At 43.3% G+C, this 22,883-nt stretch overlaps 1 protein-coding gene across 6 annotated transcripts; it reads right to left on the reverse strand.

Moving 5' to 3' along the window:
* Positions 1–1,470: 1,470 nt before the first annotated feature.
* Positions 1,471–10,055, reverse strand: IFT27 (intraflagellar transport 27). 6 transcript variants are annotated; one of them, XM_079993110.1, is made up of 7 exons: positions 9,833–10,055; positions 5,746–5,825; positions 4,963–5,022; positions 3,993–4,052; positions 2,326–2,443; positions 1,920–2,029; positions 1,471–1,729 (listed from the first exon to the last, which is right to left on the reverse strand). In XM_079993110.1, exons 1-7 carry the CDS (start codon positions 9,906–9,908, stop codon positions 1,631–1,633), a joined length of 603 nt encoding a protein of 200 aa, XP_079849236.1. In that variant the 5' UTR covers positions 9,909–10,055; the 3' UTR covers positions 1,471–1,630. The 6 variants fall into 6 exon arrangements, with proteins under 6 accessions (XP_079849236.1, XP_079849234.1, XP_079849237.1 ...); XM_079993108.1 differs by having other exon boundaries at positions 9,764–10,055; XM_079993111.1 differs by lacking the exon at positions 9,833–10,055 and adding an exon at positions 9,409–9,737.
* Positions 10,056–22,883: the final 12,828 nt, after the last annotated feature.

The raw sequence follows: 22,883 nt of genomic DNA on the forward strand, positions 1-22,883 counted from the left end.
GGTTCAGCATCCTATCCTCACAGTGGCCAACCAGACGTCTGTAGGAACCCCACAAGCAGGACCTGAACGCAACAGCACTCGGCTCACCTGCGATTCTCATCATCAGGCATTCTACTGCACATTCACTCAGTTTTGAAAGTCTTCACAACCTTTTTGTTTTAATGACCCTGATCAATTTAGTATCATCAGCAAACTTGGCCACCACTGTTCACCTCCAACTCTTAGATGGTTTATGAACAAGTTAAAAAACACAAGTCACAAAAGCAATCCTTTGGGGAACTCCACTTCCTACAGCTTTCCATTCAGAGAACTGAACATTTATTACTACTCTCTGCTTCCTGCTACTTAATCCATTCCTACACCACAGGGGGACCTTTCCTTTCATTGACTGCTAAGCTTACTCAGGAGTCTTTTGTGCAGTACCTTGTCGAAAGCTTTTTGAAAATCCAAGTACATTTTGTCAACCACATCACCTCTATTTATATGCTTGTTGACACTTTCAGATAGTTCCAATGGGTTTCTGGGACAGTACTTGATCTTGCAGAAACCATGCTCATCTTGTTTCACCTAGGCTTGTTCTTCTATTTCCTTGGTTACTTTATCCTTAACAGTGCTTTCCACCAGTTTTCCAAGGATAGATGTTAAGCTAACCGACCTATAATTTCCAGGAACCTCCCTGGATCCATTTTTATATATCAGTGTAACATTGACTACTTTCCAATCAAAGCTAGTTACATATTTTTGTTAGAAAACCAGCAATTTCACATTTGTGTTCTATGAGAACTCTCAGGTGGGTGCCATCTAGACCCAGCAACTTGTCAATTTTATTTTATTTAGTCTATTAGGCCTAGAAAGAACTTCATCTCATGTCACCGCTATCTGCCTCAGTTCCTCAGACTCCCTTCTTGCAAAAGTGAGTCCAGGCACTGGGATCTGCCCCATAACTTCTGCTATGACGACAGATGCAAATAATTCATTCAACTTCTCTGCAATGTCCTTATTCTCCTTTGACCCTTTTGTCATCCAAGGGTCTAACTGCCTCCCCATATAGTCTCCTGCTACTAATGTACTGGAATAACTTACTGGTTTTGAGCTTCATGTTTTTAGCAATGTGCTCTTCCTTACTGCCTGCTTGCACTTTGTTTCCCCAAGCTTGCGTTACTTTTTGTTCTCATTTGGACAAGACCTCCATATTTTGAAGGAAATCTTTTTGCATCTACTAGCTTCTTTGACTCTTCTCATTAACTATGTTGACATTCTGGTGGCTCTTACGGAATCTTTCCTGATCTGCAATCTACACTCCAGCTGAATGTCTAATATTGTGATTTTAAACAACCCTCAATCATTTGGGAATGCTTTGACCCACATTATACTCGCTTTCGCAATATTTAAACTGCAATCAGGCAAAGCCACGCATGCCAAATTCTAAGTCACTGGATAAGTAATAGCCAGGTGAAATAATAGTTAAAGTCTCTTTCAATAGGTTTATTTTGGCTTAGAATTACAGGAAAACATATGATAATAAGAAAATAAAAGCCTAACTTCCACTCTTACAGGATTGCTAAACATTTGATTAGTTCCAGGCACAAAGAAATGAAACAAGCTAAGCATTATCACACTCAGAGGTGCCTCATACCAATGAATGAAAGGTTTCCACCCTCTCTTTGTAGAGTCGGTGAAAAGCATTTGCCATGATGTGAAAAGGGGCTTCATAGTTTTCCATCTCTTTCTGTAAACATAGAAAATAAATATATAAAGACAGAGGAAAAACTTGTTTAATTACTTCAAGAAACAACAATTGCAGGAAACAACAATTGCTGGAAACAAGCTAAATTACAGAAAGACAACATAATCCAGTGCCTCCTCTATCTGAAAATGAAAGCAATTATTTCTCTACATCCGATTATATAGACACTCACTACTGACATCTCGCAGTATTCTAGGCCATTGGTTTCTGCCCAGTCTTTAGCTTGTTTTTGTTCCACAACTCGCCTATCGATCAAATCGGTCTTATTACCCACTAGCACACCTACAAAAAAAAAAAAAAAGGAAGAAAAGAAGCATTGAATTTTTAACAATGGCACTATAAAATCTCGCAAGTTAACAGGTAAAAGAGACAGGAAAATGTGTTGTTTGACAAGGTAATGGAAAGAAACACCACAAGGGAGTCACATGGCATATGTATTTCCCATATTTGTTTCCGATACTGACTGAATAAAAGAAAGGCATTCTAACAGCTTGGAACTGAGATGCTGATGTCTGTCAGAACTCATGTGCAGGAGTTACAGGCACAAAGTATATATGCAAAAATGTTCAGTTTCCTACCTGGAATATGTATTCCAGAGGCTTGGGTCCTTAGCTTCTCAAGCCATTTGGCAGAGTTACTGAAAGACTGTTCATTGGTAACATCATATACAATACACAGGGCATTGGGCTGTTCCCACTGTGCAACAAGAGGAAAACACTGTCAGTTCTGTTGGAACAGATGTTGTCAATAGTCATTACAGCCCTGGAGACTTCATAAAAAAATAATTTTGGTATATAAGGAGCATCAGAAAACCAGAGCTAGAAAAGAAAGTCTGATAGACAAGGATTCCGTCATCTATAGAAATATCACTGGCATTCAAAAGGAAAGGTACATTGCTGTAATTCAGCCAAATTCTTATCCAAAGCCTCAAAAAAGCACTTTCAAGGATGGAAAACTGGGGTGTGTGTTGTGGTGCAGCAGTAGCTGATCATATTCCATGAAAAGACCATAGTATAAACTCATAAAGGTAAAGGTAAAGGTACCCCTGCCCGTACGGGCCAGTCTTGACAGACTCTGGGGTTGTGCGCCCATCTCACTTAAGAGGCCAGGGGCCAGCGCTGTCCGGAGACACTTCCGGGTCACGTGGCCAGCGTGACATCGCTGCTCTGGCGAGCCAGAGCCGCACACGGAAACGCCGTTTACCTTCCCGCTGGTAAGCGGTCCCTATTTATCTACTTGCACCCGGAGGTGCTTTCGAACTGCTAGGTTGGCAGGCGCTGGGACCGAGCAGCGGGAGCGCACCCCGCCGCAGGGATTCGAACCGCCGACCTTTCGATCGGCAAGCCCTAGGTGCTGAGGCTTTAACCCACAGCGCCACCTGTGTCCCTATAAACTCATAATGAAGTCTAAAAACCATCCCAAATGAAGATATAACATAGCTATTGGGAAAGACAAAGAAAGAGATTACAGTTTATACTTTTCTCTGGCATATTCAGCAAGGTACCATGCCAATGCCCACTTCGTGAATCAGCGTAACTGCCCCAGTGTTTTAAAAACTAGGAAAGCTACCAAACACGTAAGAACAAAGCAAGTTGAAGTTGAAGATCTATTAGGGAAACATAAAAAGGTCTTCCTTGTCAGGGATAGCCTACACTGTGCTCTCCAGGTGCTTCTGGACTCCAACCCTGATCAGTCCCAGCCAGCACAGACAATAGTCAGGAATGATGGGAGTTGATGTCCAACAACCTCTGGGGGCACCAGGCTATTCCTACTCTATGCAAATATGCTCTCTGCACAATAAGATCCACGGGCTTTCAATTTACAAAGCAGGAGTGCAAAGCCAAATTAAGGCATAACTATTTTCTGTGAAACGATCCCAAAATATGCATTCTTGTTTAAGTGTTTTGCTGGATCAGACAAAGGCCTGTGTTAATTATCTGAAAGAATTCAAATAACCAGAAGGCATTAGTTGGTACACTTGAAACTGTGCTGCACTGCTCAGTTGTATTTAAACTTCTGCCCACTTTTGTTTAGGAGACTGAACCGCTCTCTTCCCCTCCCAATAACTTTTATACATGGGGAAAATTGCCCCCCCCCCACTGTGACGATCCATCCAGTTGTTAGGAAAACGGAAGACAGGAAGGAATGATTACTCCCAGTTCTTATGCAAGCTTTAATTGGGATGTGGAGGCCAGGGGTGCTTCAGAGCTTATCTGTTGAATGAAAACTCTTATATTCTACTTGCCAGTTTCTCTAGCATTTCAGAAAATATTTCTTTCCCTGCTGAGTCAAAGAGGAAGAGTTCCTGAAAGCAAAAGCAAAAACAATGTGTAGCCATGAAACCTTTCCTACTAAGTAAACGGTTTTTAAATGCTACCTCACTTCAGGCACAGCAATGATCACAATCTTAATAATTAATAATAATACATGTAACCCACAGAGCTATAGAAATGAATTAACTATTATATTTTTAAATACAGAAGAAAACACACCATAGCCCAGGGTAGTCCAGCTTGCAAGTATTTCACTGCCCTATTTCACCAAGCAGCCCATGACTAACTCACCAAATGGTTCCAGTTACAGATAGGTAGCCGTGTTGGTCTGCCATAGTCAAAACAAAAAAATTCCTTCCAGTAGCACCTTAAAGACCAACTAAGTTAGTTCTTGGTATGAGCTTTCGTGTGCATGCACACTTCTTCAGATACACTGAAACAGAAGTTTCCAGACCCTTCTATATAGTGAGAAGGTGGGGAGGGGTATTACTCAGAAGGGTGGTGGGAATGGGTGATTGGCAGATAGCTGTGATGAGCCAAATGGTGGCAGCAAAGAGCTCTGAGGGTTGGGGGAGAGTCAAAGCAGTTGAGATGGTCCAGAAAGCTTGTTCTTTCCTTTCCTATAAAACATTGATTTCTGCTACTATTCCTAGTATCAACTTATTGCATAGACAAAATGGCAACTCATATACCAACATAGTTACATGATTTTATCCCAAAGAGGTAGGAGTCCCAATGGGTATGAAGTTATTGGAACAAATTAGAGTCCAAGATGTTGCATTGGCAACATTAATGCTATACAAATAAGTTTTCCTACGTTTGTATAAATTAACTAACAGAATCGGAGTAAGTTAAACAAAGTCATTGAAAAAAATGAGAATTCTAGATAGGCTTTTTAACTTTTTTAAAAAACCTATCTGTTTAGATCATAGCTGGGCTCACCACACTATCATTTGTCTCTGGAATGAGTACCGTCTTCACCAGCAATTCTACTCCTGTTGTCTGTCAATCAAAATAAGGTAAACATGTCATAAAGATTCAGAGGAAGCAAGTGTATTTTCATACTATGCTTGCCTAGGGCCAACAGAATCCTTCAGGCTTTTCAAATCATCATCACAATATAACGAACTAATTTATGTCATAGAAACACTCAGAATTTGAAAAATGGATGTTTGGGACTAGCCTGAAAAAACAAAACCAGGCTGAAATGAAGGCAGTTGCTCACAGTTATAGAAAGTTTATTTTTGCTGCATGACTAGCTCTGGCTATAGATTCTTTAGGGTATTTTTCAAACCCCTTTTCAGGCAACAATCTTCATAAGAGAAATAGTACAGCCTTCTTTTTCTGCTCACCTAAGGTAAATACAAAAAAGTATGTTTCAACATGAAGACTTACAAGTGCAGAGACCTGATTTGTACAAGTCTTCCCCCTCAAATTGGGTTTCCACATGTACAGGTCTCTGTATGGGGTGCCTGTTCCACATTTCCTTAGACATATACTGTAGTGGGAAATGGAATGGGATGCACTTTTGCTCCTCCTGCATTTGATCATAATTGGTTGTGTAAGTGTACAAACTGGTCCTAGGTAAATATATCCTTGCCACTTTTCTGATGGGATATTTTAAATGTAACCAAGATACTTAGCACTATGATTAACATTCAGATCTGTGAAGATCACACCGATGTCTCTCCTCCCCGGTGCTTGTCATTCCATCCAAAAGCTCACCAATGTATAATTTTTCTGAAAATGAGCCCCATCATTGCAGAACATCTGGACCAAGGCACTTTTCCCCACTGCTGGGTCACCTGCACAACAAATAGGAAAAATACTTTTATTCTAATTTGGCTAAGTTACTTCCTTCCTCCAATTATATTCTAAGAAATATAATGGACCTGCGGGTATAGAGTGGTATATAAATTCAATAAATAAACAAAAGGGGGGGGATGCTAAATAAATAAATAATACTGATGTCAACAATGAGCAGTTCAATATTATACATTTTATATGCATGCTGAAACCAAAGGATTTAAATACCGTATACCTATCTGGGCAAAGGACGGAGGTGGCACTGTGGGTTAAACCACAGAGCCTAGGGCTTGCCGATCAGAAGGTTGGCAGTTCGAATCCCCGCGACAGGGTGAGCTCCCGTTGCTCGGTCCCTGCTCCTGCCAACCTAGCAGTTCAAAAGCACGTCAAAGTGCAAGTAGATAAATAGGTACCACTCTGGCAGGAAGGTAAACGGTGTTTCTGTGAGCTGCTCTGGTTCGCCAGAAGTGGCTTAGTCATGCTGGTCACATGACCCAGAAGCTGTATGTCGGCTCCCTCAGCCAGTAAAGCGAGATGAGCACCAAAATTCCAGAGTCGTCCGCGACTGGACCTAATGGTCAGGGGTCCCTTTACCTTTATCTGGGCAAAGGAACAGGTCTAAGCTAGACATGACATTCATTGTGTGAATGTAATTAAAAGCAATGCATGTTTTTAGTGTAAACAGTGGCTGAGGGAAGGCTGAGGAGTCTCTGGACCACAAAGGTGGGGAGGAAAAGTTTTTCTTCCTACCACAGTACCCACATAACGTAAATTGTTTCTTCAAAGCTGCAATTTACATTTCAAGGGATGCCCCCATCACACCTTGAAATGAAAAGCACACATTTCGAAAGCTGTTTTTTCTTTTTTGTGTGGACTGTAGCAAGGAGCAAAATAATTACCTGCCCGTTCTGTGGCAGCTCAAGATTATCCAGAACTGCATTTAGCATGGCCCTCAGGCTGTATGACACCTGTTCTCAATTTTTTGCAAGTACACAAACTCCAAAGATCTGCTGTGGTACTACCGACCATAGCATGGGAAACTACAGAAACTGACTTTCTACCTTTTTTCTTCACCATCTATCAGGACAGCTACTTTTGGGCTACTTATATATTTTACTTGCTACTATATAAATATTATTTTGCTTCTTTGAGTTTGTCACAACATTCTTATTATCAATGAATGCTAATCATAACCTTGTCCAGTCTTATGTTCATAATGCGAACAAGAGTGAAGTTAGGAGATCTACTGTACAGAACACAACAAATGGCATTGTGGAAACATTGCCTAAAGGTGCAACATACGGTACTTTCCAGTATGGAAAAATATTTAATTCCGATCATAACAATATTGTCAGGATTCAGTATCAACATTTTAGGCATCAGAATTGAACAGGAAAAACATGTTAATTCTTCTGCATAAGATGCACGAAACGCTCAGATTTCACAACAGTTTCTCTCTGTTCACACAGGATGCAATTGTTCTGCTAGACATGCATACGCAGGAGCAACATGCATGAAAAATTCAGTATTTAGGCTCAAATTGAGCAACTATTTCCAAGACTAATTGAAGGAAATTGTGCTTTTCAGGGCGGCTGGTCTGTGTGTGTTTACTCCACTCAAACTTCATACTCTTGCATGGATGCCAGGTAAGACAGGAACACCCAATGGACATAGCAGAAAAAATGTGTCCATTATGCATGAGACAACACAGTCAAATTTATACGCTTCTGGTTGACTAGGCCACCTTGTAAGGCAATTAGAAAATAAAATTTGTTTAGGCAAATTGAGTATTTTGCATTTATCAATGGTGGTGTAAGGTTTGCTTTTAAAGTAAAAATATGTAATATATCATTGTGAGGCCCAGAGCAGAGTGCTGATGTAGCTTCAGCAATTATCAAATTGAGATTGAGCTCTATATAGCGGCAGCATACCTATTACTGGTCCTGCCCTTGGTGGTAGTTGCCTTATCAGTTAAAGGCCCCAGCCTGCTCCATTAGTCTTCTGCTCTGGCCTCACCCACCTCATGGGGGCCTCTGCAATGGAGTCCTCTAGACTGAAGACAGCAGTGATACATCCTTAGGCAAGAAGGGCACTGGCACCAATTGACTGCCCACCTATGAGGCAGGATGAAGCAGAGTAAGTCCCTGAGTTGGTACCCTCATGGGCACCCTGCCTGTTCTGCCGCCTCCACCACCAGTGGAGAAGCAGTGCTGGCATTGGTTCCCATTTCCAGCGAGATCTCACTGAAATCTCGCAACATCTCACGGAGCACAAAGGGATCTTGTGAATCTTGCCGATGCTGGCCCTTCTACGCTGGTGGAGTGGCACTTCTCATTTCGCCTCAAGCGGAACACACCAGCCCTGCTTTGAAGAGCTTTTGGGGGATTAGCCCTGCATGGCCTCCCCCTTCAGAGTCTGCCCTCCTCCCCTGAAAAAGAGTGATCTGATTCTAGGGTCACGACCCTTCTAAGATTCTAAAGAAACATCCCATAATGCTAAGCATGCGATAAAACCACATCATCTTTCAATAATCTTGGCATTTTCTGTTCTATTTGGGAAACTTGCATGTCTAAAAGCTGATCCTAAAGCCTACAGTGCCTCCTGATCTGCAGATTTTTTAAACAAAGCACACCAACCAACCAACCAACCAACCGTCAATATGCTTTCTGGCAAATCAAGGTAAGTTCAAACTGCCAGTTACAGTCCATTTCTATATAACAGGCACGTCCGACAGGTAGATCTTGATCTACTGGTAGATCATGGGGGGTATGTAACTCACTGCCAGTTATTTTATAGTGGTAGATCTCTGTCTCTTGAAAGGTGGACATGCCCGCTATTTAACATGGAACTGGAACAATCTCTTCCTTTCACCATTGTTTTCTTTTACAGGTTTGCAAAGAAAGCCTTTGCCCCCTTAAAAGGAGGACCTGTTGCCATTTTCAACAACTAGAATCATTTATTGATTGATTTATATGCCACCAACCGATGCAAGAAAGTTTGCAACACAAGAGACAAAACATTCACATCACAAAACCAAAATTAGATGTGACTGATAGAAATCAGCAATGCCCTAGAGAGCTTATGTTTGACATTGGAGGGTCAAACTGGTCTCAGAGCAGTAGAATAATTAGATAGCAGGTGTGCCGAGCTTTTTTCCTCTTTGTGTGTTTTCGCTTTTTGAAGAGCAAGTCCTCCTACCTGGTGTGCTCCTGTGCTTCCCTTTCTACAGGGAACAAAATAAACCCAAGGCATATACTCTTTACTATATATATATATATATATATATATATATATATAACCCAATCCTAACCATGTCGATCTAGGAGGGAAGGGATTCTCAAGAGATTTCTAGAGCGGGGCAGGAATGATTTAAAAGCAACGGTTTCCTGTTAGGCTGCGTTGCTATAAAAGCAACCGAACACCTTAACCACATCCTTAGATTGCGGGCGTTTGTGCAGAGGCAGCAATGCTCTTTTCCTCCCCTCTGAGACGAGGACATGCCTTGGCCCAGGACTCTCAGGTCCCTGTACACGAGGTGCGACTTGTAGCGATGCTGCCAAGGCGGCCAGTTTCGGAACTCACCTGCCACGATGCACTTGGCAGCCAGCTTCACCATGGCCTGCGCTACCCCTTCACCACAGGAGAGGATTTTATGGGGAAAGGGGAGAAGAAGCGACCGGCGCTTATGGAGGGGAGGGTTGTGTAGGAATCGAGGCAGGCGGAGAAAGGGACCCCTGAGGCTGGGCCTAGCGGGTCGGGAGGGAGAGCCGCCCTGAGATCCGCGGGGACAGCAGCGCAGGGCCTGGACTACCGGGTCCCCGCAAACCCAGCTTCCAACCTAAACCACGCTCTTCCGCCTCTTGCGGAAAAAAGCGACTCCAGCCCTCTCCTAGCAACAGGACACGAGAAGGTCCGCGCTTCCCCCGCCCACCCCCACCTGCAATCCTATTGGCCAACGCTCCCCGTTCTCGGAAGAAGCGATTGGTTTCGCGTTGCGCCCGCCTACATTTCCGTTTGGCTGTTCCCTCGCACGTCCTTTCCGCCCTTTTCGTCGATGCCCTCGGCTCATTAGTTCTCAGCATGTGCCGATCAAAAGGAACTCTAGGCGCCTATTGGCTCAGTTTGTGCTCAATCATTTGAAGTCGTCCAGGGCCGCCAACCGCGATGACGCCCCTGCCTGAGGAAGCGATGAAGTCATTCAAAGCAACAATTTTGCGTGCGTGGACCGTCGTCTTCTACCCGGTGATTTATGACCCGCCAAACGAGCCTATTTTATGATTGGTTGAGCCCGGGCGGCCTGTACCACTGGGACGGAATCATGCTCTTTTCGTTGTCAATTCTCTAGGGACGCCGGAAATGACTACGGTTAAACTGTCTTCGGATAATCCCGATTCGGTGACTACTTTCTATTAGGATTCTGCGAGGCAAGACGCGGGTTCACTTCCCAAGTCAATCCCTAAACACCCCCACCCGCCCATCGACAGTGGGCCTTCCCACGCCGCTATGTGGCTCCTATGTACTTTCTGTGTTTGTGGAGGCTCCACGCAAGGTTAACTGAGTTTTCCGCGTCTGCGCAGACCGACGCTGGCCCTGTCTCCTCCCCACCCCCACACGTTGCCCCTCCTTTGGGAGAGAGCGGGGAAGGGCTGCGCGCGCTGCGGGGGGTTCGAAGCGTCTCCAACGGTCACTGGCGTCGCGCGCTTTTTGACCCTCCTCCGGCGGCCCTTCCTTTTTCATCGTTGACGGGCAGCCGCACTTCAACGTCCCCAGCTCGGGGATGAGTGGCGTCTACTGTTGCTCAACCATAGGAGAGGGGCCTCTCCTCGCGAATTCCCGAGCAAAGGCAACGAGGGAACCCTTCCTTCCTTGAGGCAAAAGGAAGGCGGGATGGGGAGCAGAGAGAGGGGAGAGTAGCTGCTGCTTCCCCACCCCTTGACCCCGAAAACGGGGAAGAAATGGTAGGGAAGGGCGGAGAGCAGGCGCCAGCCAGTATTGCAGTTAATCGCAGCAGCTGACATTGCTCCAGAGCTGGAAAGGCCATTCGCTTTTTAGAGTTCATTGTGTGTCAATACCGCGTTTTACGGTGGCATAGGCCCCACTGGTTTACATCTTCACAATATTACTGTTGAGGTGATAATGGCTAGCCCGGGTGTTTCCAATATAGTGCCCAGGGCTGGCCTACCTAGGTAGCAAGGTGAGGTGAGCGCCTCAGGTGCTAAGATCCACAGGGGCAGCTGATCCTGGTGTTGATCTCCCCCCCCCCCCCCGCCGCCTTGTTCCTGATGTAGATCTTCCCTCACCCCTTCTTCCCTGGAAGGTAGAGGGATGCCATTTGGGGGTCCGCCTCAGGTGCCAAAATGCCTTAGGCCAGCCCTCGTAGCACTTTCTGACTTGGTGCCTGTAGCCCTGTCCCTCCAGTTTTAATTTTTTTGGGGGGGGCAATGTTTGGTTATGGGCTTGCCTGCTTTTCTGTTTTATTTGGGGTATGTAAGTGTTGGTGTTTTGCCTGCTGCATGTGGCATTGTGAGCACTGCCAGGTTTTCATCCGAAAAGGTTGAGCACCTCTGAACTAAACCATGGCCACCACGTGAGCTTTGTGTTTTAGTGTTGATCTGAATCTGGCAGCCTCGTGATTGTGCTCCGATAACAGTTGTGGGCAGGATTCTTGCATTGCAGGGGATTGGACTAGATCAGGCATAGGCAAACTCTGGCCCTCCAGATGTTTGGGACTACAATTCCCATCATCCCTGACCACTGGTCCTGTTAGCTAGGGATGATGGGAATTGTGGTCCCAAACATCTGGAGGGCCAGAGTTTGCCTGGACTAGATGACCCTTGTGGTCCCTTCCAACTCTGCAGTTCTATGATTCTATACTACAGCACACTGGCTCAGCATCAGGACTCAAAAGCTCTTAAGGATTTGTTACATTCATAAGAATGCAGAAGCCCTGTGGGATCAATCCAGCATTCCAACAGTATCCAACCAGATCCTTCCATGGGACATGGAGGTTCCATTAGACATCATGAGTGCTAGCCATTTGCCAGACCTATGTGACTTTTAAAATACCCTCTGAGTCAGTGGCCATTGGCACACCTTGTGGCAGCAAATTCCTTACAAGGTGTTGTATGCTCCCCTTTTAATTTAGAACCCTCTCCCATCTGTAGGTTGAGCTCGGGTGGAGTAACAATATATTAATCATAGAATCTTCCAGTTAAAGCACAATTGCAGTCTTGTGCATGTCTACTCAATGGTGAGTCCCATTTCATTCAATGGCGGTCACTCCCAAATAAATGGATTGGATTAGTGCTTTAATCTTGTTCTGTCCCTAGCCACCAAAAGCCAGTGTGAATTCAATGACATACATCTAAATGTGAAGCACTATACAGGAGGTAATACCAGTAAACATCAGCAAGAATATCCCTTCTTCCCCACAAAGGAAGCATTGGCTAGAGCATAGGGGTTGAAGGCAGGCTTGAGAACCTGCACTTTTCTTTTAATAAATGCAGTGGCTACAGTATTTCTTTCCATTCAAGAGGGCATATTGAAAGGATTGAAGGGGAGTAAATGCTTATTTAAAACAGACTTTTTCTAATGACAATACTGATAAAGAAGTCAAATTACAACTGATTAGTATAAATGGGCTTTTAAACACAGTGGCTCTGGACAGGATGTGGGCAAAACAGGTAGATAGGAATTGGATCATAGAAAACAACATGAAGGGACAGTGTGGAAGCACCCATTAGGATAGAGCCTCCTCTGTAGTGGTGCATTGACTGGAATTCCTGCCCTGTGGAGGTGCAGATGCCACTATATTCAAACAAACAAACAAAACATTCATTTTCAGTCTTACCAATTAAAAATTGTCCTCAGTGATTAAAATCCAGCCCCACTGATTATCAACTAAAATTAGGTGGAACTAAATGCTACCAAGGAAACGTAATGGCTGACAGGCGTTTGTAGGGAGGAGAAGTGATAGTTGGAGGAAGATTTTCTTCTGTTTCCTGCAGATTGTCTTCTGCATACACACTTAATGATTATATTTGAAGAATTTCCCCATCACCTGGACTCTGAAACCAGAAGCGAGTCTAGCAAGTGTGAAAATTTATTGAGGTGCACATTTGCAGGGAGAAATCACAGTTCAGGAGAAATAAGTATCTTCCCCACCGCCAGGGAATAAACCTGCCCTCTAAAGCTATGCAGCCTGATCCTATCTGTATATTCAGAGGTCTGCACAGTGAGGCTTATGCACAAGTAATTATTCACAGAATTGCAGCCTTACAATGCAATCCGGTGCATGTTTACTCAGGAGTAAATCTGATTGAGTTTAATGAGATTCCCTGCTAACTGAATATGTATTAGGGCTGGGAAGCTTTTCAGCCTGAGGACTACATTCCCTTATGGTTATTTTATGGGAGTTGCTTGCTGATAATGGTGGGAGTCAGAGATAAAAATGGTGTAGCAATTAATGTAACAACATTGGAAAGATTTCAACACATATCCATCAATGCAGATAAAAACAATCTAGCCAGGAACAAAGTAGATTGGTGAGAAGCTTGGCCTGGGGAGGGGGCATGGAGAGCTACACTTGGTCCCTGGGCCTGAAGTTCCCCATCCTTGGTATATAAGATTGCAGTCTTAGTAATTCCCTAATTAAAACATGCAGCCCTTTTTAAACTGCTGAGATGTGGGAAATTATGCAGTTTGCCAGAGCTCCCTATTCTTTCACTTGGTTCCTTTGTCCACTCTTCCACCCTCTGCTGTGGTGCAAAACTGAAATCTTGCATGCTATTGCAGGATTGGGAGAAGGTAGATGAAGGAACTGTCATGACTGCATTTTTTTTATGCACTGTTAAAGGGGTGTGTGTGTGTGTGTGTGTGTGTATGACAACTCTGGGTTGTCTCCAACTTTGTTTTACTCAGAATAGATCCACTGAAATGAATGGACCTAAGTTAGCTGTGCTCATTCATTCTAATAGATCATACAGTGGTGCCTCGCAAGACGAAATTAATCCATTCCGTGAGGCTCTTCGTATAGCGGTTTTTTCGTCTTGCGAAGCAAGCCCATTGACAGCTTAGCGGATTAGCGCTATTAGCGGTTTAGCGGCTTTTAGCGGATCAGCTGATAAATGGCTTATCAGCGGATCAGCTGATAAGCAGCTTAGGGCTTAGGGAAAGGGGGGGGGGGGAAGGGGAAAAACCCCGCAGGAACTCGCAAGACATTTTTGTCTTGCGAAGCAAGCCCATAGGGAAATTCATTTTGCGAAGTGCCTCCAAAACGGAAAACCCTTTTGTCTAGCGGGTTTTCCGTCTTGCGAGGCGTTCGTCTTGCGGGGCACCACTGTACTTATCTACTCTTAAGTATGATTAAAGTTAGATACTACCATCTGTATTATGACCCAGCAATCTTAACATTTAGTTTTTTGTATTTATTTATAAAATTTCAACCTCGCCTTCAGACATAGAAGCCCAATTCAGACACAGCAGCTCTGGTCTGACAGCCATGGTTTAAGGCTCCCTCCATGCTAATTATTATTTGTTAGTTTTCTTAACCCCCCTTTCACCAAAGTCCCAGGGGTCAGCAATCTTAAAATACAATATTAAAATCAGTTAAAAGTTTGCGATCAGAAGAGGAGGGCGAGTCCTAAACATGAAACCAGGTTCCATTGTTTATCAGCCGAGATTCTTTCTATTTGAACAGGGACATAGCTTCACTTAAACTTGCAGTGCTAACCTAAAAAGCAGCAGAAATATGTAAAAGCAGCAGAAAATAACCTCTATAAAATACAGGTAGTAAAATCAGTCAAAACATCAAAACAGCTAAAGTGAATAAAAGGAACTCCAAACTAAAATTATCATCCCTAATATCAGCTAAGACAGAACTTGAGGACCAGTATGCTTCTTAGGAACTACTGTGCTAGAGAAACCTTCAAAAACCCAGTAGTTCCTTGTGACTACCTGAGGGAGTCAGGAGAGTAGCTTTCATATAAGAAAGCAGGGAGCTCTTGGCAGAAGTGTAAAGAAGGCTGATTATGACATTCACTTGGGATGTAGAAGGTGTGGGTTCAGTTCCCTCTTGTATTCATTTTCTTAAGATTCAATTCACACTATACTTTAGCTTTCTATCTGTAGAGGTTAACAGGTTTTTGTTTTTTAGAAAATGTTGAGATGGTCAGACACTGTGGGAGACAGGTCTAGCAAGAGACAGAAAATTAAATAGTTACAGTGCCAACGTAGCTGTGTTCTAAACAGCAGACTTTAAAACCAAAGTGAGAGTTGACCCACCCTAAGAAGGTACACATGGGACTTTGATAGAAGAAGTGTGAGCAGAGGACCGAATAAAGGAGGGAAATGGAACAAAGTTCAAGAAGAAAAAGGACAGCAAATCAAAGAAAGAAAAGGAAAATAGGTGGTGGTAAAGAAACCTTTGTTTAAGGAATACATTTTTTTGTTATTGTCAGGAACACCTTGGTATTAAAAATCCTACCCACAGCCTTATCTTTGTGAAAGGCAGACTTCCACTTACTGAGTTTGAAATATATGACACATAAGAAAATGATGAAAGAACTGGGTATGTTTAACTTAAAGAAAACAAAATTAGGGGAGACATACTGACAGTTTTCAACTAATAGGCTGCTATACAGGCAAAAGCAGTCTCAGAACAGACTTAAGCTTATACAGTTTGAAACAATATACAGCAAACTACCTCTAACAGTTAACAAAGCTGGGGTAATGTGGGATCTTGTAGGTTTTAAAAAGAGAGAGTCCAAAAGTGTTAATCAAAGAATGGTTTAGAACCTTATTCTATGCATGTTTACTTAGAAGTAAGAGTGGCTATGAATTCTCTTTTAATATTACCAACATGCACTGAAAACAGGAAGCAAAAGTCAATAACATCTTGAATGTCTGAAACCACTCTTAGCTTGGAGGCTTTTGAATAAAATTGAAGTTGCATGGAACTATGGGAGTATTTGCTCATTATCTCTTCTTGATAATCACTGAAGATTAGAGGGCAAGGACAGGAGGACAGTTCTGACACTGCAAAAATATTGTAGGTATCATCTAGGCTGCTACATGCTCAGAATTTGAGATGCACATTTGAGCATTAGCTGTATGGGCCAAAAGAATGGAAACCCTATGTAAATTCTGGTCACATTCCTGCCCGGTATACTCTCTCCTAATAAGCAAGCCATCCAACATGAACTCTGAGCATTCAAGACTGTGGTAAATGGGGAATGTTAGAGAGAGCAACCAAGTGTAAAAGTCAGCAAAGCAGAAAGGTTTGGATAACAATGACACAAAATCTTTCTTTTCCTTCACCTCTGATTCATGCTCTGTGACTTAGGGCAGCTGTAAGGAGGTAGATCATTGGTAACATACCTTACCATCTATGGAGTGACACTACCCAACCAAATTCTGGGTTACTTTACAGGGGGAAAGTTCACATATATTGTTTGACATGTACCTCTCAGCTGTAGGAGAAATTTCTGCAGTGGAGCAGAAACCAAATGGGTATCCAGACAAACTGCATTATACTGCCACAGTAACTTGGTAGCATTACACAATAACGGTTGAGAATAGTTATCTATGGCTTTGTTTTTACTGCGGTGTTAAAACTGAGGATTCATATGGTTTTTATATTCCTCCATGCTAAAAACGTTCCTGTACTTAGAACACTAGTGTATGTTAGGAAGGCTGAGTTAGATTCTCTCTGATTTCTAGGTGAAATAAATTTTATTTTTATTGCTGCTGGCATCTGTCTTTCTCAGGAGACACTGGAAGAGTACGCCTTTGGGGGTGAGGTCAAGCTGTTGGAAGGTTGCAGCACCTGCTACGGCTGAAAAGACTGAAGTGGGAGAGACATGTTTTCTTGCAGGTGGGGCAGATGAAGGTGTCCAGTTGTGCTGCTGCAGATGGACTATGGCGTTTCTCCTCTCTCCACTGCTCCCACTGGTCATTTCTCCTCTGGTCACTGCTATGGATACACAATGTTACTGCATTGTCTTCAGACATTGTGGTTGTCTGCAAGGGGTTCCCACATGATAGGGTTGATGTTGCCAGCCTTCGTGTCACATTTGCAGACATCTTTATAACACAGTGTTGGTTTGCCAACTGGCCTGCTGGCGGAAGCCAGCTCTCCATAGAGCACGTCCTTGAAGATCCTGGCATCTTCCATTCTGTGGACATGACCAAACCAGTGTAGATGTCACTGAGCCGGGAGTGAGAACAAAACTCCATTTTTGTATGGAGTAGCATTTGATTATGTGTGTCCCCAACCTGCAGTCTAAAGTGGTACAGTCCTGACTCATGTTTATCACCTCAGTGAGAATCTAGTCCAAGTGTGTCTACCCTCAAATCTTGGCACAATATAGCCACCGGTGGTTCAAACGACAACAACACCGTTTAAAACATTAATTGAGCAGAATGAAACTGACATTCAACAAACCCATCTAAACTTAATTTTCAGCCAGTTTGACCGAGCACCATTACCAGGTTTGAGAAATATCTCAAATAAAAGGCAAAAACTGCTGCTGAGAAAACAACAATACATCCCTAAATTAGCAAATGTTATCTCAATTTCTTGTGTATGGATTTTGACAGGATGAGTCAGAGCTGTGTGTTGATCCATCAACCTGTGCTATATGGATCATCTGCCTGTGCTGGTCCTCAGTCCATTGAAATGCAGACAGGATAATCCTAGGCACCTCCAGCCTGGTGGTTTTTGTTTGGCAAATATATTCTGCAACATATATTTGATGCAATACCAATGCTTTCATAGTAGGTTTATACTGAACAGTTCGTACATCATTCTACTTAGTTCAGTGGTGCTTATCCAATGTAACTGCGTTTACTGCCTCCTGGAGGGCCACTTTTGCACTATACTGCAACGAGGGGGGAGGGGACAACAACAACACCAGAACATTGGTGATATGAAAAGTTCCAGGATTTCTTTTAGTACTGTTTGCCCTCAAACACCTGCAGTGCAAACTGTTGGAATATGAGTACTATGCAGCTGCAAATAAGCAGTTCAGTGTTTACATCACATGATGTGACTAGCCGTGGGAAAGAATGTTCCAGGCAGTTCACAGGGTGGTTCACAGGGATTTGTTCTTTGTGTAATATGAGACCTTCCTGTTGCGTATGTGAAGGAAGTCTGAGTCAGTTGCTTGGAGAGAAGTCTGAGTGAACGGACATGTTTTTGTTTCAGTTGTACCGTCAGAAATAAACTAGAGATGTAATAGACTTTCTGACTATCTTCTTTCTCCTGCTGGTATGCAAGGGGGAAGGGGGTGTGCATCTTCCACGCAGGGAGATGTCGCCTATCAAGATCTTCCTGGACTGTGGGGATTCCAGCCAGGGTAGATCACCAGCAAACAAGCCCCGGGAGCCTGAGGAGAGGGGCCAGCCTCTCCCGAGGGGGCAAGTTTTCCAACACAAACTACTAAAAATGGATTCCATATAATTGCCCTGATACCACCTTGAACACAAATAACGAATGTGCAATAAAATGGACAGCTGGAGGGGATCACAATCCATTGAAATGCAAGTAGGTCCTAGGATTATCCTGGTACCTAGCCAGTCGGTGACACAAAGAACAATGTTGTGTGAGGTTCTCCAGTCCCAGAGCAGTCTTATCATGAAGCAAGACATGCTGGCTACTGCTGGCTGTGGATTTTGAGACCCATTAATTTCAGCTGATTTTGTGCCCTTTAAACATTTTAAATGCTCCAGTTTTAATTTGTGATGATAAAAATTGGAAACAAAGGTATTCAAAATTGATAAAGACGTTTCATTAAGGTGATGGCATTATTAGATATGTCCCAAAGCTTATTGAGTGCAATAGTCCAGCTTGATGGTTTACTTTTAAAGCACCCTAGTTGTATCCAATGTATGACTAAGTTAATTTAATATTAATTAAATTGGGTTAATATTGTCACTTAGCAGTACACTTGTTCAGCTGGTGGAATGTTTTGTGCCAGCAGGATGTGCAAGGGAATGCATAAGCAGGTTGCTGGTAACTTTGTTTCACAATGGCTTACACAACCCCTTGCACTAGAGGACAAAGAATGCAGGAAACAGACTTTTCTCATTCCTCCACACACCTGCCTATCTGTATCTGTGGCCTGAGGGTAGTGGGTGCTGATGTGATAGCACTGTGACCTTGATTCTGGTCAGGAGTGCCAGTGTGACTTGTTTGTGCCTGAGATAGAAGAAGAACTTAAACCCTTTCAGGTATTATTCTGAGAAAACGCTATGTTTTGAAAGGTAGGATTTAAATGTATCAAATAAGTACATTCTATGAATTTCAGCATATCTAAAATGTACTTACATGCCTGCCTATGCACATTCTCTGTTCTTACAGCATCTGAAAAGGACTCTGGGGCACTCTACCTCCATAACCCTTAAATTGCTGTTCTCAAGGAATCTAAATTGGCATATCTGGAGAGAAGCAATGCTAATAGTACACAAATGACAAAGCTTTAGAATGGCTATATGTCTATCTTACCAGAAACTAATGTGACAGCAGCCAAGCTAGCTGAGTGAATTAGGTTATGAGGTTGGATTCAGTGTTTATTTTCTAAGTATTCTAAGAAGAGCTGGATCAGATCAAAGGCATACCTAGTCCAGCATTGTGTTCTCACAATGGCCAACCAAACAGGACATGAGCGCCAATATCATTTCCCTTTGTGATCCCCAGCGCTTGACATTCACAGGCATGCTGCCTCGGCACATGGAGGTAGTACATAACCACCACGACCAAATTGGTGGCCTTCCTTACATTTTGTCGAATTCAATTCCAGCGTTTTACTGTGTGCTGCTTGAAGAAATACTTTGCTTTGTCTGCCCTGAATCTCTCAAAATTCACCCTCTGTGGTTCTGCTGTATTAGATTTTGTTTGTCGCAGCTGGGCGGATATTGAAGGCAGCATTCCAATCAAAGCTCTGGGTTCTACAAACCCAGCAATTTGCAATTTCAGAAGTAAGGTTCCCAGGCCAAGCATAACTTGTGGTCCTTGCATAAGCACACAGCGGTAGGTTTTCTTCCAAATAAATAATCACACAACGTCAAATAATGTGCCTAATTTATATGTATAACAGTCATAGTATAATTGAGGCCCTGGGTATGTGCCTGCAAGATTGACCTAAATTCTTTTGGAAACTTCCTGCTTTCTCCCAATGCAGCTGATTAGAGGTTCTGTTATAGCCTTAAATGCATTTAAAAAATTGAAGATTGTGATGAATTAAATATAATGCTGAATAACAGGATCCTGACATAATCTTCCATTATTTAATCAGAAATGTGATATTAGGTTACAATGTCCCCAAATGTAAATTTTCCCTGTGCTGTAGATATTTTGCAGAAAATGCACAAGAACATGAGGGGCAGAGCTGACAGGGAGGCAGATAGCTTTGCCAGATGTGAAGGAAGGAAAAACCCCCCTCAAGATCCTGAAAAGTGTGGACAGAACTTTGACATAAGAAGTAGACAATTGGGGTGTGAGCAGATTGGCAGTGTTTTTGCATGATCTGCTGCTTACATTTCATATACAATCCTGGGATATGCCACTGTTCTTCAGTTCCCGAGTGTGTGTGTGTGTGTGTGTGTGTGTGTGTGTGTGTTTCCCACATAAATCTCATATAACAAAATACAGAATGTCCTGATAATCATCTGGGCAGCATTCTTCCGTTCTGCTAGTACCTGGCTGTTGTCCCACCTCTCCTCATTATTCATTATCAGAATATTTTTCTTTTCTTTTTATCTTGCAACAAATTTGCAGCGCTGCACACTGTTACTCAATCATCCAGACACCTGGTTAATTTTGTCTGCTCCTTTCTTTTAGCAGAAGATAAGCATGGCTACCCCCTGATCTTCTCTCAAGGTTCTCCCCCCTCCACTTTTCAGTATGCTCAGTGGTGCAGTCAGGTGTTTTTTGATTCTGGTTTTCATAGAATCATAGAAGTGAAGAGTTGGAGGGCACTCCAAAGGTCATCTAGTCCAACTCCTTGCAATGCAAGAATCATAGCTACAGAATCCCAGGCAGTTGGCCTTCCAACATTTATTTCATTTTTTAAACTTCTAATGAATCAGAGTTACCAGCTTCCAAAAGCTCTAAAATTGTCAGCAAGGCAAATGGGGAATTTATTGGATCTTACATTCTTGGCAGAGCTTGAGTTCCAACAGATATCAGAATAGTTGAAGTCCCCCATGACTACTATATCTTCTTTTTGAATTTTTGGTAATTGCTCTAGGAAGGCATCATCCAAGCCTTCGTTCTGGCTTGGAGATCTATAGTAGACTCTCACTGTGAATTCACTGTTGTTTCCCTCTCCTACAATTTTTACCCAAATACTCTAGACCTACCTTCCATGCTGCAAGTCATGGATCTTCTTGTTGGTATACCCATCCTTTGTTGGTTTCTGCTCTCTTCACTGTGCAGCGAAAGTGCTTGTCACGAGACAGGTGTTTACATTCCACAGTCAATTGCTGTTGGGTTTTCTCACGGGAAAGGGAGACTGGATGTGACGTACACTGGTTTCCTGTTTTTCACTGTTCTTTGCAGTTCAGTGTCCGTTGTTCCCTCCGTGCTTTAGAGGATGCTTTTTCTGCTCCGGCAGAGGCAAGATGTTTTTCTGTAACCTACCAGCTTTGAAATGTAAATAAAGCAACATAGAGCATGTTGGCACGTATTCCTCATCATTCCGCTGTGCACGGGACACTGCAAATATCAACATTCCTGGTTGCGGGCCCAGAAAAACGCAGTGATTTGAGAATGGACTCCAGAAGTCGAATCGGGCTCCTGGCAAAGGAGCAAAGAATCGGAGTGCCGGCAAAAGGATCGGAATGCAGAGGGACGGATCGGACGCTATCTCTGCACGTCGAAATGATTGATGAGGTATGTGCTACTGCTCCGGGCAGCCTGCCAGCTTCTAATTAATGGCTTTATGGCTGGACTTTGAACTTTTAAAGCCGTTTGCCGGACACAGGCAAAGGATCATAGGATCAAGTTACTTTGCTGGGGAAATCGAAAGTAACTTTTAAAAGTGCTCTTGGAGTAAAGCAGCTGCAGAGAATAGTGACGCAGCACTATTTAAGGCAGCAGAGAGAAAAAAGCACTTTTGAACTTGCCTTTGGAATGAGGCTTGAAGCAGCAGAGATGCAGCTTGTATAAAGCAGCTTGATTTAAAGCAGCAGAGATGGCTAGCTGCAGAAGGCTGGCTGAGGCAAGTGGGGAATCTGAAGCCAATCAGCCACATGCTCAGCTCAGAGTAGCCTGTGATACTGCCATGATTCAGAATGGAGCAGATTGCCAGGGTGATAGCTGCATGGGTAAGGGGGAGACTTCACAGTCGTCATCCCATAGTGCAGTGGAACCACCAGATGGCGCCAAAGCTTTGAAGGCAATGAAATGCTACTCGTGTGGACGTCTAGGCCATATGAAGAGGGAATGCAGATATCCCAGGGCCAAGACAGAGCAGCGCAGCGGAAGCTCATCGCGTGGAAAAGGCCGAGGCAAAGGCAAAGGTCTGGTGTCCAGGACAACGCAGCCCAAGGCAATGGTCTCACGCTTCACTCCAAAAGTTGCAGAGGTCCAGAAGACGTCTAGATCTTTCTTCGTTGTTGATTCAGCGGCAACGCACCACATGTGCAACGATAAGCGACTGTTCGTGTCTTTTACACCGCAGGAAGGTGCGATTCACCAGGCGGATGACCACACAATGCCCAGTAAAGGCTACGGAACTGTTGTTCTTCACAGTTTGGACTTATCGATACAGAATGTACTTTATGTGCCGGATGCCAAACATAATCTGCTCAGTGTTGGACAGCTGAATGAGCGGAAAATTGACGTTTCCTTTAAGAACAAAAGGTGCATCATCACAAAGAAAAATGATTATGTATTGTATGCTGAATATGTTGATCGTTTATATGTTTTGTATTATGATGATGTTGTGCAGGATGACACTTGTTGCATTGCAGGTTCTAACAAAAGTTTGCATGCAGAATGTATTCACGATTTTCATCAAAAATTTGGTCATTTGCATTTTGAGGCAGTATCTAAA

The sequence above is a fragment of the Podarcis cretensis genome (assembly GCF_951804945.1).
Source record: "Podarcis cretensis genome assembly, chromosome: 10".
Lineage (NCBI taxonomy): Eukaryota > Metazoa > Chordata > Lepidosauria > Squamata > Lacertidae > Podarcis > Podarcis cretensis.

Coding starts and splice junctions, on each gene's coding strand:
- IFT27 (XM_079993108.1), bottom strand. CDS start 9,908: ATGCTGAGAACTAATGAGCCGAGGGCATCGACGAAAAGGGCGGAAAGG. Junction 5,826..9,763: donor GTTGGCCAATAGGATTGCAG/GTGGGGGTGGGC, acceptor TTTGTTGTGCAG/GTGACCCAGCAGTGGGGAAA. Junction 4,053..4,962: donor CAGAGACAAATGATAGTGTG/GTGAGCCCAGCT, acceptor TTTTGCTTTCAG/GAACTCTTCCTCTTTGACTC.